The sequence below is a fragment of the Vicugna pacos genome, chromosome 2 (genome assembly GCF_048564905.1).
Source record: "Vicugna pacos chromosome 2, VicPac4, whole genome shotgun sequence".
Taxonomy (NCBI): Eukaryota; Metazoa; Chordata; class Mammalia; order Artiodactyla; family Camelidae; genus Vicugna; species Vicugna pacos.
Genome location: NC_132988.1, coordinates 91,349,251 through 91,366,587, shown reverse-complemented (window position 1 = coordinate 91,366,587; position 17,337 = coordinate 91,349,251). Strand labels below are relative to the sequence as shown.

The 17,337-nt window shown below is 33.8% G+C and overlaps 1 protein-coding gene across 2 annotated transcripts in view; it reads left to right on the top strand.

Annotated features, from left to right (window-relative positions):
• Positions 1-17,337, top strand: part of SLC30A9 (solute carrier family 30 member 9) — a 61,446-nt gene that overhangs the window by 25,366 nt on the left and 18,743 nt on the right. For both annotated transcript variants that reach the window (XR_012061927.1, XM_006209777.3), the window contains exons 7-11: positions 1,599-1,657; positions 6,619-6,686; positions 10,203-10,305; positions 13,935-13,990; positions 16,187-16,322. Coding sequence is in view for 1 of the 2 variants with exons in the window: in XM_006209777.3 (XP_006209839.1) it covers positions 1,599-1,657; positions 6,619-6,686; positions 10,203-10,305; positions 13,935-13,990; positions 16,187-16,322 (422 nt within the window). In the remaining variant the exon portion in view is untranslated. The remainder of the gene's footprint in view (positions 1-1,598; positions 1,658-6,618; positions 6,687-10,202; positions 10,306-13,934; positions 13,991-16,186; positions 16,323-17,337) is intronic.

Sequence of the window (17,337 nt, the reverse complement as noted above, 5' to 3'; positions counted from 1 at the left end):
TGAATAAACCAGCTAATATATAAAATTAGGTTCATTTGTTTCATTTTGCTTTTGATTTTTAGAAGTTTGATTTGTTTTTGTTTTATAATTTTGTAAAACATTTATGTGATTCCAAAGTCACAGGCAGAATACTTCAGAGTTTAGCTTCCATCCTTGTCTCTCCACTCTGTTCCCTCCCCCTAGCATAGGTAACTGTTTAAAAAATTAGTTTGGGGGTTATTTTTTCCATTTAAAAAGTATAATAAAATATCATACATGTTGCTAATTAATATCCCCTTCCTGGTTTTGGGTTTTTCTTTACTTGATAATATGTTCTGGGAGCCTTCCATAGCAGGAAATAGAGCCATTTCATTTCTTTTATAATACTCTATTTTGAGGGGTACACTATGTTATCATTCCCCCAAAGGTTATTTCCAGTCTTTTGCTGTTGAAATAATGGTACCATGAGTAGCCTTGTACTTACATTAAGTGAAATATTTAACATACAAAATTTGAGAAATCACAGTCATAAAATAATATTTTTCCTGTATTTTTAAACTTTGAGCTAAAAATGAAGAATTGGTTCTTATTTCAAGCTTAAATAACTCATTTTCTAGTTAATGTTGAGAAAGGTGTCTTAGCAAACTGCCTTTATCTCATTGTAAAATACAACATAAAATTTATCGTTTTAACTGTTTTTAAGTGTACAGTTCAGAAGTGTTAAGTATATTCACATTATTATGAAACATCTCCAGAAATTTTTTTTTAGAACTTTTTTGCCTTACAAGACTGAAATTATGCATGTTAAACAATTTGCTTTTCCCCCTCCCCCTAGCCCCTAGTAATTACTAGGAGTCACAGAGTATTTGTCCTTTTGACTAAGTTATTTCACTTAGCATAATATCCTCAAGATTCATCCATGTGCGAGGATTTCCCTCCTTTTAAAGTCTAAATAATACTCCATTATATGTATTTACCACATTTTCTTTATCCGTTCATTCATCCGTGGGCATTTTGGTTGCTTTCACTTCTAGGCTATTGTGAATAGTGCTGCTATGAATTTGGATGTGAAAATATCTTTTTGAGACCCAGCTTTTTTTTTTTTTTTTTTGATATATATCCAGAAGTGAGATTGCTCAATCACGGTAGTTTTTAATTTTTTTGACGAACCTCCATATTGTTTTCCATGGCAGTTGCAGTATTTTATAATCCCACCAACATACTTAGGATTTCTAGTTTGTCTATATCCTTGGCTACATGTTTTTTTTTTCTTGGTGGTTTTTTGTTTTGGGGGTTTTTTTTTTGATAGTAACCATTCTGATGGGTGTTAGGTGATACTTCCTGTGGTATTGATTTGCATTTCCCTGATACTTAGTGATATGAACATCTTTTCATATATTTCTTGGCCATTTGTATATCATCTTTGAACAATAGTCTGTTCAAGTCCTTTGCGTATTTTTTAATCAGGTTGCAAATTCAGATTTCTTTTAATCTGATATTTTTGCTGGTAGCTAGTAGAAGACTATTTAGCATAGTTTTAGAATAATAGTGTTCATCTAAAATGTGACTGATAAGACTAGGTATAAGCTAAATGAATGATGTAATTCTTTTTCTTACAGGGCTATTTAGAAACCAAAAAATATTGAGAGAATATAGAGACTTTCTGGGAAATACAAAGGTAAGGGTATCTTTTTGATAATGTCATGTGTATATGTATTGCACAGCAAAATTCTATTTTCAGTCCATTATGAAAGTCTAGCATGTCTGTGATCCTATTCCATGATTTTCTTAAGTAGATTGTAATTTACCGAATTAATCTATTTGCTTCTATCTGCTTTCCTTGAAATTAAAAAAATTGGGACATAAGTTCTCTTTGATACTTCTATAAACCATAAGTATATAGATATAGATGATTTATGTCTTAGGTTTTTAGCAAGATTTAACTCTCTCATATACACCCTTAATTTCCTTTATTCTTTTTCCTTCTACTCTTTACCCTGGTTAAACATTCAAACTGCTAATTCTCTGAAGAAGCTCAGCCTTTAGGGGAGAAAACTGCACAGCCATTTTGCTTTTTATTTTTATAATGAGTATACAAAATCAGTGGACATTCAATATTTGGCAGTCTTACTAAACTTCCATAAGACATTCACTCTCCCATCCTGTGAGATACTTATTGCTTATTGCATACCTTTTCCTCTCTTCCCATACTTCCTATAAACTCACTCTTCCCTCTTCAGCTGTCAACTTCATTTCATATTTTATTGAAAATACAGATCTGATCTAATAAAAATACCTTGTCTTTCTATCACCGAATTTAGTACGTTATCTACAAGTGTGCCAGAATACTGTTTTCCTTCCTACCAAAGGAAAGTAATATTGGGACCAGTATAGAAAATTTGCCTTTACTATCCCACTTCTTATTCTTTCCCATATCCTCTCCATTTGGGCTTTCATTCCCACCACTACATTGAAATGGCTTTTACCAAAGCCATCAACCACCTCCACAAGATGTCCAGAGTCAATTTTGCATTTAAATTAGCTATAAGGTGTCTCCTATCAAGAACTGAATGCCATATCTGGAGAAAAGGCTGGCTGTGCAAGTTGTCTCTTCTTCTAAGTTAAATTTGAGTCATTGCTTCCTTCTTGCAAAATGTAGAAATTAGCAATGATGATAACTGTAGTCCTGTTTTATTTGATATGCTTTTCTTTCCCATTCATTATATTCAAAACTCTTAACTTCCATTTCCCCTTTGAGCCCTATGTTTCTGGTACCCAAGTGTTGTCCTGGACTCTCTGTGTGTCTTGTGAGCCAGCATTTTAATTTCTGTGCCTTGACAGCGCACTGCCACTACCTCTTGCTATGAAATAATTTAGGCCTGACACCTGCCTCCTGGGAAGATTTATTGCTAGCCTTATAACTCCATGTGAACATGAAGGATGATCCTCACCAGGTTTTGGAGTAGTAGCTGTTGACTTCTGAAATCTGTGTCACTCATCAGCCTTTAAATATTATAGGTTTTGAGTAAGATTTCTTTGTTTTATACTCTTTTTTTTTTTTTTTGGTAGTAATACAATAGACTTTAGTATTTAAAATCCTGCTGTTCCTGTATTCCTATTAGGAACACTCACTTTCCCACTACAGATGGTTGCTTTCCTTCTCTAAAATGTATGGGGCTAGTTCTGTTGGCTGAAATAAAAATACCTTCTTTACTTTTACTTCTTTTTTTTTCTTTCTGACCCAGATACTTTTTTTCCTGTTACATTTTTCTTTGCCTTGTTGGAACTCCAATAGTGAAATATATGAACTCACTATGTTCTGCGTTTGCCAGAAGCATTCTCTCATCAGAACAATTTCTAATTGATATCTTATTTCTCATTGTCCCTTTAATACATTTCCCCTTTAATATGTTTCTACTTTCTTGTGCTTTCCCTTACAATCCTAATTGTGTGAATTTTGGGGGATAGTCCTTCAGAGCATTAGAAGTACCTTCATCTCCAGTGGGAATGATATTGTCACCTTGAAATGACCAGTAATACGTTGAGTATTTTCTGCTAATTTTCCTGGTAGTCCTTTCTGAAATCTATCCACATTTTCTGGGTTTTCCCCCCAATATTTAAAAAACTTACTTGTGAGAATTTCCAAACATATACAAAACTGGAAAAAATAAATATTTGATATACCTTTCATCTAATTTCAGTAATGGTCATTTTGGCCATTCTGATCTTTAAAGAGCAGTTCTCCAGTTGCATTTATTGTGGAATTTGTGGGTGGCTTTGCTTTTCTGGATTTTCCTTCTCTTGCTGCTAGATTTCCTTGGTCCTTGTCACTATTTCACCTTTTCTGCGGCCTTTATCAGAGCAATTTGAGTTCAGTGAATCTCTTTTTCCTTATTATAATATTCTATTCTGGTTTAAAGATCTCATTTCCCTTCCCTATCTGTCTTATTTATTCCATAAGTTTTCAGAACTTTCTTCTAAAGAAATCTTTCTCATCTTCCACCTTAAGCAGCATGTTTTCATTTATTTGTATTCATTTTCTACTGTTCCTATAATAATTTGATTGAGTTTTTTCCTCTGCTCAAAGGATACGACATAGTCTCTTTGTAGTAAAACACATACACACTGTTTTTTGTTTATCAGTAAACAGCAGGACTCAGGAATCTGGAGCCTTGGTCAGAGTTTATAGTTTATAAATCTAACACTAAAGCTTGCAGCTCCCTCTTCTGCTCTGCTGTCCACAGGGAACTTAGGAGGTGCTCTTTAAATCCTGGCCTGCAGACTTGACTGCAAAACACTTAAAATGAGGGAAAAGAAGAAGAAGAAGAAGAAGAAGAAGAGAAAAGAAAAGCGTTTTGCGTCCCTAATGCCCGAAACAGAAACCCAGCTCAGCTTTCTTAGCAATACCAGGCCAACATTCATCTGTCGAATTCAAGTTTAAGCTGCAGTAGCCTGCCCTACAGGACCTGCACCTTTGATGAGAACTATTTCTACCCATTCAAGGTCATGGTAGCCTGCCAGGAGATAAAACTGCCATTAGCTGTGGTGTCATATTAAGAACAAACTCTTACATGGCTTGGCCCCATTAACCTAAAATTTCACCCTGTTTTCCTTAGCTGTTTCTCAAAGTTGCAAGCCAGTGCATTAGATCTTAAAGACTCTTCTTATTTAGATTACCCCATAAATTGTAGCCAGCTCTACCCCTCTTGCCTAGATACACAGTCATGGAAGAACAGAAGGGAACGTGTACCAAATCTCAGAGTAAAAAGGGGAGCTAAGCATGCCCAGCATTGTCTCCCCAATTTACCAGTTTAGCTACCTCACCAAATTTAGTCAGCCTCCGGGGGTGCCATTGGGGATGAGGGGAGGGTTATGTGCAAGAAGCTGAAAGTATCGGGGGAAAATTCCTTTTTCATGGAAATCAGAGAAGTAAGGATGAGTGTACAAGTGCCCACGACCAGTAGCAAGTATTCCTTTTTCTTGGAACGCATTATTCTGTAGAAGCCCAAGACAGTCTTTCTCCTGGTTTTCTTCTTCATTAGTTCTGCCTCCTCCTCTGTCTCCTTTGCAGAAGACCCTGCTTTTTGATCTAAACTTTAAATATTGGAGATTCACTATAGGCCCTTTTATATTTAAATCTATTAGCAAGTCTCACTGGAATTTTCTCCAAAATAGGCACCAAGTATGACTGCTTCTCACCATGTCCCTTATTGAAACTTTAGTCTAAACCAGCACCATCTTTTACCCTTCTAATTGATCTCTCTTACCTTTACTTTTTCCTCCATGATTTATTTTCTACATCATAAACCGTATCTTTTAAGAACATAAATTAGACTATGTCAAGCATCTGTTTAAAATCATCCAGTGGCTTTTTTTTTTTGCCATTAGACTAAGATTCACACTCCTTACCATAGTCTACAAAGTCCATTTGGGATACGGTCCCTGTCTCTTCCTCTGGCCTCAGCTCCTACCATTTTCCCTACTGTCTGTACATTTGCCACATCAGCTTTACTTTTGTCCTTTCTACACACCAAACTTGTTTCTATCCCTGAATCTTTGAATGTGCTGCATACTGCGCCTGAAACATTCTTCTTCCAGATTTTTTCATGGTTGCCTCCTTCTCATCACTGAGCTTCTTTTGCTAACTATTCTAGTTAAAATAACCCTGTCCACCACACACCTTCCCACATACAATATTCTCTCGTTTCTCTATTTTAGTTTCTTTATTATATTTATAACTACCTGATATTACAGATTTGTTCTATCTTCCTACATTAGGCAGTGAGATCTATGAAGGCAGGGACTCTGTTTTGTTTACTGTCATGCCCCAGCATCTAGAACTGTGCCAGGCATATAGTAGTTGCACAGTAAATACTTCTTGACTAAATAACATAAGGCAGAATATATGAGATGCTTTAAATAGAAAAGTAAAGTGCAACAATAAATCTGTAGCAGAGTGAGTATTTATTCTCTGTGGGGGACCAAGGAAGGCTTTACATAGAAAAGTGACTTTGGCCAGATACGGAAGAAGATGAATAAAACTTAGACAGGTTGCAATAGAAGATGATAGCATTCCAGGGAGAGGAAAGAGCAGAAGAAATACAGACAGTATAAATTCAAGAAATAGCAAAAGAACATTTAACTCAAGAAAAATATTTTCTGAATATGTTTCTCTACTTGTTTGATTTCCTATTTTGGTCTGTTTTGTTATCACTTGAGGTCTTTGGTCTATAGAGAGCAGTCATGAGTTACAAACTTGTTGGTTTTGGCTGTTCCTTGTTTAAAAGTTAAAATGCTGCTCAAGAAATGGGAAGATTTTTGAGTATATTGATTTCATTTCAGTACATTTTTATCACTTTATTTCTGGTTTTTATGTACCCAGCTCATTTTTTTAATGGAAGTAAACAGGAAATTAATTACAAGGAAATAAATAATTAGGGTTCTGGAAAAGGACACAGATGAACTTTTAATTTCCATCTTTCTACATTTTAAAGAGGAAACTCTAGAGGAAAAATAAGGAAACCTAGTTGTTTAGAGGCATTGATAAAGGAGATATTTTCTGGTGTGTCAGAGTCACTTATAAGCATCATAATGTTTCTCTGGGAAATGTTGAAGAATTTTTGTGTTTGTTTTTTATAGCCACGTTCTAGAACGACATCAGTTTTTTTTAAGGGGCCTGGAAAAGTAGTGATGGTTGCCATTTGCATGTAAGTACTGAAAAATAAACCTTTTAAAATAGAAATACATTACTTTTAATGTGTGTATCCCTGAATGTATAAATTTATTACTTGGTATCTAGTTAAAAAATTGGAAGTTTTTATTGTTTTAGGAAGAAGTTGAATAAATCTTTGTTAGTATAAGTATTGAGTATTATAAAAGTTGAATAAGTATTATTAGTAAAGTGATGAGGGAAGAGTCCACATAGATAATCATGCTCGGGCCATGGGTCCCACATTTTTATGTTGTTAAGATCTAAGAATAATTGCTATCTGAAAAACTATCTTTCATTTCTATTAGTGTTTATAGAAGTCTTTCTTAAAAAATTGAATTGGCCAAGGTTATTTTTTAGAGTGACTAAACCAACTTGCATTATAACAACTGAAGAGTATTTGCACTCTTATTTTTCTCTCACTTACCTTGGTAGAACATAATTGATGCCTTTGCCTCTTTCTTTTTCCTTCTGTCTTCTTTTTTTAAAATTGAAGTACGGTTGGTTTACAATGTTGTGTTAACTTCTGGTGTACAGCATAGTAATTCATTTATATATTTATATATGTATTTCTTTTCATATTCTTTTTCATTATAGGCTATTACAAGATATTGAATGTAATGCTCTGTGCTGTACAGTAGGACCTTGTATATCTGTTTTATATATAGCAGTTAGCATCTGCAAATCCCAAACTCCCAATTTTTCTCTCCCTTCCCTCTCTCCCCCTCCCCATAACCATGTTTATTTTCTATGTCTGTCCTTCCTCTGTCATCTTCTTTTTTGTGTGTGTATATATATATATATATATATATATATATAATTTTTAATTGAAGTATAGTCAGTTTACAATGTTGTGTCAATCTGTGGTGTACAGCAAAATACTTGAGTCATATGTGAACATACATATTTGTTTTCATACTCTTCTTCACCATAAGTTACTACAAGGTATCAAATATAGTTCCCTGTGCTATAGAGCATGAACTTGTTTTGGGGGGTTGGGTTTTTTTCTACATATATATATATATTTTTTTTTTATTGAAGTATTCGTCTGTCTTCTTAATTCCTGTTGTTTTGCTTACCTTTTATCTATTTTACTGAGTAATCTGTTTTAGGATGTTTAAGAGCATTAATTCCCTAATACATTAGTTTGTTCTTTTATTTCTAAAATATATATATTACATGTGTCAGGAATTTTGATAGAGTCTGGAAATACAAAGGTATAATACATAATTCTTTTTTCAACTTTATGTATTTATTTTACAATATCATTTTTAAAATTTATTTTACAGTATATTTTAAAATCATATTTTTAAACAATATTGTATGTTACAGGTATACAGTACAGTGAGTCACAATTTTTAAAGGTTATACTCCATTTATAGTTATTATAAAACATTGGATATTCCCCATGCTGTACAATCCATCCTTGTAGCTTATTTTATACCTGGTAGTTTGTACCTCTTAATCCTCCACCTCCATCTTGCCCCTCCATCTTCCCTCTCCCCACTGGTAACCACTAGTTCCTTCTCTACATCTGTGAGTCTGTTTCTGTTCTGTTATATCCACTAATTGTCGTATTGTTTTAGATTCCACATGTAGGTGATATCTTACAGTATTTGTCTTCCTCTGTCTGACTTATTTCACTTAGCATAATGCCCTCTAAGTCCATCCACGCTGTATACCAGAAACTAATACAACATTTTAAATCAACTGTACTTCAGTTAAAAAGCAAATAAACCACCCACTTAAAATATGGGCAGAAGAACTGAACAGACATTTTTCCACAAGAGGAAATGCAGATGGCCAACAGGAAAATGAAAAGCTGCTTAACATCACCAAAATCAAGGCAATGCAAATCAAAATCACAATGAGACACCATCTCACACCTGTCAGAATGGCCATCATCAAAAAGAACACAAATAACAAATGTTGGCAAGGATATGGAGAAAAGATACAATACATACTTTTATCTTCAAGGATTGGAGGGGCACTAGACTAGAAGAAATCATTTATAGTAATACAGAAAAGATAGTGGTAGTTGGGGTGGAGAGACATGGTTAGGTTAAAAAAATATTTGGGAGGTATGGACATTGAATGCCCAAGTTACTGGTTTGGACAATTGTATAGATATTGCACCATCACTGAGAGAAGGAAACTGGAAGGAGAGGGCAGGGTGGGAGCAAAGGAAATAATGAGTTCCTTTTTGAGTGTGAGTTATTTATAGGGCACCCAGGTGGAGCTGGTCAACAGGATTAATTCTTTTTGTCAATAAAGCAGAATTAGCAATTAAAGCTTTCTTTATTGGAGGAATTTATGTGTTCTGTATATACTGCTTAGCATAGTAGCACCTGAAACATAATATGTACTTAATAATTATTGTTAATACATTTTGGTCTGAAGCTCAGGAGGGGGATCTGGATTAGAGACATAGAGTTGAGAGTTATTAGTATATAGATGATAATTTTAAAGCCCTAGGAATAAAGATCACCTTGAGAATGTGTGTATAGTGTATGAGGAAGAAAAAGCTCTTGGGGAAAAACCCTGAAGAATACTAATGTTTAACAAATGGATGGAGGAAAAAGAACCTGCAGAAGAGTAAAGAGAAAGGTCAGAAGAAAATCAAGAGTATCATGGAAACCAAGGAAGACAGTGTTTAAAGAAAATAGTGGCAAATGCTTCTATAAGATTAAGGAAAATACTTAAATGTTTTCATAAATTTAATAGCAAGAAACAGTTGGCGGTATTGATAAGAACAGTCTAATCACATGTTGGAGGCAGAATCCACTGTTTAGTGATTGAAAACTGAGTGCAAAGTAAGGAAAACTGAGACAGCAAGAGCGATACAATTTTTTTCAAGAACTTACCTGAAGTGGAGGAGAGGGGAAAAGGGTAGCTGGGAGGGGATGTACAGTTTCCTCATTTATAAATTGAGGATGTTAATATTTGCTAATATTTATATAATAGAGTAATAATAAAACATGGTAAGTGACTATAGTATAGTGCCCGAGATAAATGTACCAGTTTTTACTGTTGGAATCTGAGCACAGCTGGCTTCCTTGGAGCTAACCATGTTTATTTTAGCATGTATGGTCCCCTAGTATGACACAGACTACTTGGTCTAGATTTGTCTTCACCTCTGGCATCTGCCTACTTAATAAACTGACCTTCACTAACATCTTGCCTCTGACACTGATCTACTGAACAATATCAAGTGTCGATCCTCTTTACCTATCTATCTAAAGCACATAATTTCCTTTCTAATTTCAGTTTGTCCAAATGTAGAACACCTTTTCTCATCAGTTCTCAAAATGTGCTTAGGTAATTTGCTTGCACATATCATGCCTCTCCATTTGAGTATTTAATGATACACTGTGTTCTTCATATGTGTCCTCTTAACTGCCTAAAACATAGTAAGTCTTGGAGGCTACTTTGAATAGAATCTAGTATATAAATAAGCTTTTGTTGGAAATTTTTATATAAACTTGTGCTAAATTATTTTCTCTTTCTCTTCTAGCAATGGATTAAACTGCTTCTTCAAATTTCTTGCCTGGATTTATACAGGTTCAGCAAGTATGTTCTCAGAAGCTATACACTCTTTATCTGATACTTGTAATCAGGTAAGGGGTAAGAGCTTCTTTCTTACTAAATTTTACTTACTTTCTTACTAATTTAAAGCAATAAAAGCATGTGGTAAATAGCTACATACTGATCTGGAATAATAACCATTATTTGAGTGAAAAATCAAGTTGCAAAATATTATCTGTAGAACTTATGCTTCCAGGCCATGATGTACTAATGGGAACTGGACTTGGTCCTTTGCTGTAAACAGCTGAAAAACTACAAAAAATATATTAAACAGTGTTTTCAAACATTGGATGATAGCAGTGCAAGACCATGATCCTTGAAGAAGGGTAACAGATGAGGTGATCTCTATGATCTCTCTTATTTTTTTGCTTGGAGGCACATTTGGGATAGTGGAGCAGCATGGGAGACCCATCACTGAGTTGAGAAAACAGAAATTAGTTTGAGTCCAAAGTGTCTAGAAGTTACAAGGCAGAGTTCCACAGAGGAGGGAGCTCTGCAGACAAAAAGCTGCAGAAGTCTTCACAGGATTTTCCTTGAGTTGAATCTTTGCTGAACATTAACTTACACACATGTAGGGTAAAGTTCCATGAGACTGGGCAAAGAATCAGCAGACAGCATTAAGCTGAGTAATTCCTAGAGTTCACACAGGGCTTGGATTATTCAATTTCTGACTAAGATGGAGTCCCGATTGATTTACCCAGGCCAGTAGAAGGCTCAGATCCTAGTAGTAGGGCTAAATTATCCTTGTTGTAAAGGCTATTCTAGAACCTCCCTAACAAAGCTCTAAAGGATCACACTGATTTATAAGTAACTTAATTACCTGCCAGAACAAAGTCCCACACTTGTCAGTTTCTTGTAAACATGTGCCTACTATTTGACTCAGTAATTCCACTGCTAAATATTTACCCAAGAGAAATGGGAACAAATGTCTACAAAGACTTGTATAAGAATGTTTGTAGCACCATAAAAGCTCTATAATGGACAAAAACTAGAATCAGTCCAGATGGCTATCAACATAGGGATAAACAAATTATGGTACTCTCATACAGTGGAATATTATCTAGCAATAAAAAGAAAGGAAATACTTACCTAATTAGCAGCATTTATACATTTCCAACAGTATGTTGAATAAAAGAAGGCAGATACAAAAGAGTAGTTATTGTATGATTCTATTTATATGAAGTTCCAAAATAGAACTTTGACTTTAATCCTTGGAGGAGAATAGGATTGGTGATAGTCTGTGATGTCTTACTTTTATAAGAAGAACAAATAAATATGCCTCGTGTTCAGTTTATAAAACACTTGATACCTCACACTTCATTGCACAGCCAATCTGAATATTAAGAGTTTTAAAAATAATTAAACACTCATTGACTATGGTGTAAACATTATAAACACACACACATTGTGTGAATTGATAATAAATTTTGATTTTAATATACAGATTTAAAAATTATATGGTCTTAATTTACTCTCATTCTCTTCGTTTAATTTACTGAAAAGCCATCACCTGTGTTTTAGGTAGACTTGACCCTCTTTTCCTTGGGAATCCAGTAGAAAAATCTTGTAGTATTTTACTTTTTTAGGGTAGGATTTCTGATATCAAAAGTTGAAAAGCCAGTAGTATTTGTTTTAGCCATTTTCAAGGTGGTGTAATCTTGAGAGAGAGAATGTTTCTAGTAAAGGTCTGGTAACCCACAGAGAAATCTCATCCATGAAGAACTGGGTTATCTTGAAGCTTTTTACCTATTTCATTGTTTGATAACATGTTGAAAAAATAGAAAAGCCCCAGCCTAGTCGAATAAAATCACATAGGGTATTCACTCAGAGGCTTTGTATTTTTATTAAATAATTCTAATAAGGTAATCTTTTTCAGATTTCCAAATTTATATCAAATTAATAGAAAAGATACTATGTGCAAAGATACTAATACTGCAACATTCCAGTGGATAACTCTTCAAAGATACAGTCAAAAACCCAAATAAATAGAAATGAAAGGAAGAAAAGGTGAAGGCAAAGGAGGAAGGAAGGAGAGAAAGGTGGTAACCAGGATTAAAGACTTACATTTTTTTGTGGTGGAGATAAAGCTCAATGTTAGAGCACATGCTTAGCATGCACAGGTCCTGGGTTCAATCCCAAGTACCTGCACAAAAAGAAGAAAAAAAAAGAAAAGAAAAAAACAGCCAAAAAAAGACTTGGATATTTTAGCATTAATATATGACCCAGCAATCCTACTCCATATATCTGGAGAAAAGTCTAATTCAAAAAGTTACATGTACCCCAGTGTTCATTAGTAGCACTATTTACAATAGCCAAGATATGGAAGCAACTTAAAAGTCCATCGACAGATGACTGGATAAAGAAGATACTGTATATTTATACAATGAAATATTACTCAACCATAAAAATGAATGAGGTAATGCCATTTAGAGCAACATGGATGGACCTGGAGATTGTCATACTTACTGAAGTAAGTCAGACAGAGAAGGACAAATATCATATGATATCACTGATATGTGGAATATAACAAAATGACACAAGTGAACTTATTTACAAAACAGAAAAAGACTCAAAGATGTAGAAAACAAACTTATAGTTACCAAAAGGGAAAGGCGGGAGAGGGATAAATTAGGAGTTTGACATTAGCAGATACAAACTACTATATATAAAATAGATAAACAACAGAAGTCCTGCTGTATAGCACAGGGAGCTACACTTACTAGCTCCTAATAACCTATAGTGAAAAAGAATATGAAAGAGAATATATATGTATGTATCACTGAATCACTTTACTGTACACCAGAAACTAACACAACATTGTAAGTCAGCTATACTTCAATAAAAGAAAAAAGACTTGGATTTTTGTCTTATTTACTTCAGACTTTTTTTTTCCTGAGGAAATAAAATTTTAGTTATAACTAGTCTTCCACCTTTATTCCCTCCTTCCACATCCCAGGCAATCACTGCTACGTATACACTGATGTGTATACTTCACGTGCCTGGTTTTGCAGTTTTACTAGAGGTGTAAATGTATCGTGTCCATACACAATATGTGCTCTTTAAAGCTTTTACTATCTTTTATTTGTACAGCTATACAAGTTATTTTTCCTGCAAAAATCAAATATTACAGACCACCCTAATCCTACTTCTCTCCTCAGAGGTGTAGACATAGTTAAATATGAGTTCTTTGAGACCTTTTCCTCTGCTTTACATTATATGTTGTATACAAAAGCTACAAGACAGAAGTTCTTCTGTACTTACAGTACGTACTGTTTCTAAACTTGTTTTTTCCCATCCATTCAATGGTATGTCCAGGAGCTTTCACCATGTCAGTGCAGAGCGCTCTGTCCAAACTCCATTCTTTTACACTGTTGTAGAGGTAACTTATGGTTTGGTTATGCCACCATTTTATTTTGCTTCTCCCCACTGAAGGAGTTTTAGGTTGCCTTCACATTTTTCATCTTTATAAGCAATGTTGTTTTCAATCCCTTTGGGTTCATCTTTATTTCCCTAGTAAGACTGGAAACTAGAATTGTTGGGTTATTGAATGCTGTCCATGTTACGTGTTTCTTAGTCATTGTCAGGTTGTGCCCTCTGGATTAGCTTTATCTCATTTTACTCTCCATTTTGCTAATGATTATTTACCTTTTTTTCTCCTTAGGGCTTACTGGCATTGGGCATCAGTAAGTCTGTTCAAACACCAGATCCTACTCATCCGTAAGGACATTGTCTTTATTTTGTTTTTGTTTGTTTTGGCAGCAAGTCATTGAAATAATAGCAGCTGAATTTTAGGAATCTCTTGCAGTTTATATACCTGCAGTTTTGTGATTTAGTCATTTCTTCCACTATATAGTATCTGTAATGCAGGACTCACTGCTGTGTCAAAGTAAATTCAAGATATAATTTGAAAATGGAGTTCAAATTACTTTTATGCTTTGTAAAATACATGTAGCATAGAGATCTTATCCTGTTCATATTCGATAGTAACAACGCACATATTTTGATCTTAGAATTCTGTTTTATTTGGTCAAAGGAAATACGTATGCCACATTTAGACCAATAGGCCACTCAGTCTAAAATTTTAGTGATGATTTTTGTTAAATCTATGCTTAATGTATTTTAATCCCCATGTGATTTGGAAATAGTATTCTGTTAATTTTTCAAAGTTACTTATTTGTAAAATGAGTATGTGTTTTAGAATATATTGTTTTGAGTCATATTATTTGATACAAAGATTTTTTTCAATTGCTTCTACTACCATGTAAAATTTTTGTAATTCTAGGTGCATTTTTTTAACAAGTCTCAGTAATACAAATTTGAGCAATTAAATTTTTCTTAAGCCAAAAAATACACTTTTATTTCTGTGAAGGAGTCTCCCTCTATGCTTTATATAAATGCCTTTCTCTACTTGAAAGCCAGACACTCCTGTATTTTAATAAATAATAGCGTATTTTGAATATCCTTTAGCTGCAGCTATCAATAAGCTTATATAGAGGATAACTAGCTTTTTCATCAGCTAGTTATACATCATTACAATATTTTAATACGTCAAGAAAAACATTTTTTTCTGACTAGTTTTAAATACCAAATATTTAAAAACAGTAAAATTTTAAAATTTTCAGTTGTAAAATTTTCTTCTTAAGGTACTACTTTAGTGCTTCCCAATAGAATTTTTTACAATAATAGAAATAATAGAAATTTTATATCTGTCCAATATGATAGTCACTAGCTACATGTGGCAATTGAGCACTTGAAATGTGGCTAGTGCATTTGAAGAACTGTATTAAAATTTTATTTAATTTTAATTAATATAAGTTTAAATAGTCTTATGTAGCTAGTGACTTATATTGGACACTGTAGATCTACATAATTGAAAATTTCAGTAAGAACCTACAACTTGAAAACACATAAAATGAAAGTAATGCCACTTAATTTAGATCTTAATTTACTTTAACATATATATATGTATACACACATATCCTGTGTTACTTTGGGAGAAGACTTTAGAAGAAAGTAAATTTTTCTAAATCAAACTGGTAGAACATTGTCACATCTATAAACTGAGAATTTCCTATGACTAGATTATATTATTTGCAAAAGGAATTCAGAAAATAATTTTAATTAAGGACTCTTGTCTAAATTTGCATCTGCTGGAAAGGTGCCATAGAGTTTGGGAGTAAATTTCCCAGAAAATATTTTTGTTAATGAGTGATTCTTTTTCTCTTATAGTATGTCGTATTTCTACATTTCTTAATGCTCAGTATTTTATTTGTACATATAGTAATACAAAATAATGCATACATTGACCAGAGATTCTTTAAAAAATAATTGCCTTAACAAAAAAGGTGCTATAAAAACACCCAGAGAACTGAAGCTTTTAGTCTTAATAATAGTAGTTAGTTGCTGTGTGCTAAACTATACAAAACCAGAAACAAGTATCTAGCATCAAATTATAGGTAATATAAATGATTGACTGGCTGTAAAATAAGACCAAAATATTTAATCAGAAGCTGCATTTCAAAGAAATTTAAATGTTACCCTCTTCATTAAACATCTGGATGCATTTAAAAAATAAGTTTTACCAGCTTTTGTGGTACATAAGAGTAAAGTCACTCTAGTAATTCAAAGCAAATTATACTGAAGAGGGCTTAAAAAAATACCTGAATTAGATCATATTCACTCTTTTTATATATTTTCATAGATCTTGCAGTTCTTCCACATTATCTATTGATTTTCTGATTAGATTTGAGTTTGGCACTTACATTTTACTTAAATGTAAAGGCATAACATCTTAATGTTGTAGGGAGTTTTTTTTTTTTTTTTTTACTTTTTCATTGACCTGTTAAACAGATACTTTGAAAGGAAATTATCTGGTATTTCTTGTAAACTGTATTATCTTTTCTTATTTTTCAGGTATGGATTTTCAAATATGCGCTATATTGTTTCACTGATTAGTGGTGTTGGTATTTTCATGATGGGTGCAGGATTATCTTGGTACCATGGAGTCATGGGATTGCTTAATCCTCAACCAATAGAATCTCTTCTATGGGTAATCTACCCCCCGACCCCCGATCAGTTTTGAATTAGTATGAAATAATGATTAAGTGCAGTAGAATGCCTTTGTAAAATTGATATTAAAGAATGGGACCAACATATACCTTCTTGACTATAATACAGGGTTATATATCTGTAGTTGTGTTTTTTAGATCATGACTGGACATGACTTCTAAATCCGTATGATTCAGTGAGATGTTAAGCAAGAGTATCTCTGTAGTCACATCGTTAAACACTGCTTCCTTGGTTGCAGTGTTGGGCAATGCCATTAATTTCTGCAGTTACTGTTGAAAAACAAGAAGACATCTGTTCACTTTTAGTCCCAAGAATAATTTCTTACCAGTAATTAAATTATCCAGTCTCTTATAATAGTCATATGCTAGAATTGTATTTAAAACTAAAGCTTCCCCTTTCCCTCATTCTGTTAGGAAGCCTACGTTGGGAGAATGGGAGCATGGTTACCTTCTGTATTTTCTCACCTAAGGGCTTCTATTCTCTCTTACTCCCTAGGCTGCCTCTGGCAGCGTTGAAGGTAGAGATAGGGGACAGAAAAGTACTACTTTACTGGCACCACATCATCTTGCATGGGTTTCCTCTGGCCTTTGTAGATACTTAAAAGCTGTCTTTTTTTTTCTCTCATGGGAACTTCTTGGAGATTACCCTGCTTGGCTGCTCTGACTGTAGCTCCCTTGACAAGTGCAGATTGGTCATGTGGCACCCGTCAGCTTCTACATCTCATGGTGTAGTTTTAGACTACAGTGGGAGGAGCCTAGAATTAAGATAGAAAAGCTTATATTCTAGTTCTTACTCTGGTATCATTTCTGTATACTCAAGCAAATCACATAGCTTTAGGAAACCTCAAGTTTAACAGAATTATGAGTATTGGACTGGGTTAAAAAATTTTAAACATCTTTGTCAGGGAAGCCTAGAGTTCCAAAAAGGTAATATTGAAAATTCTACAGGTGTTTGATTTGAATTTCATTTAGAATTTTAAAATATATGTGTTAATT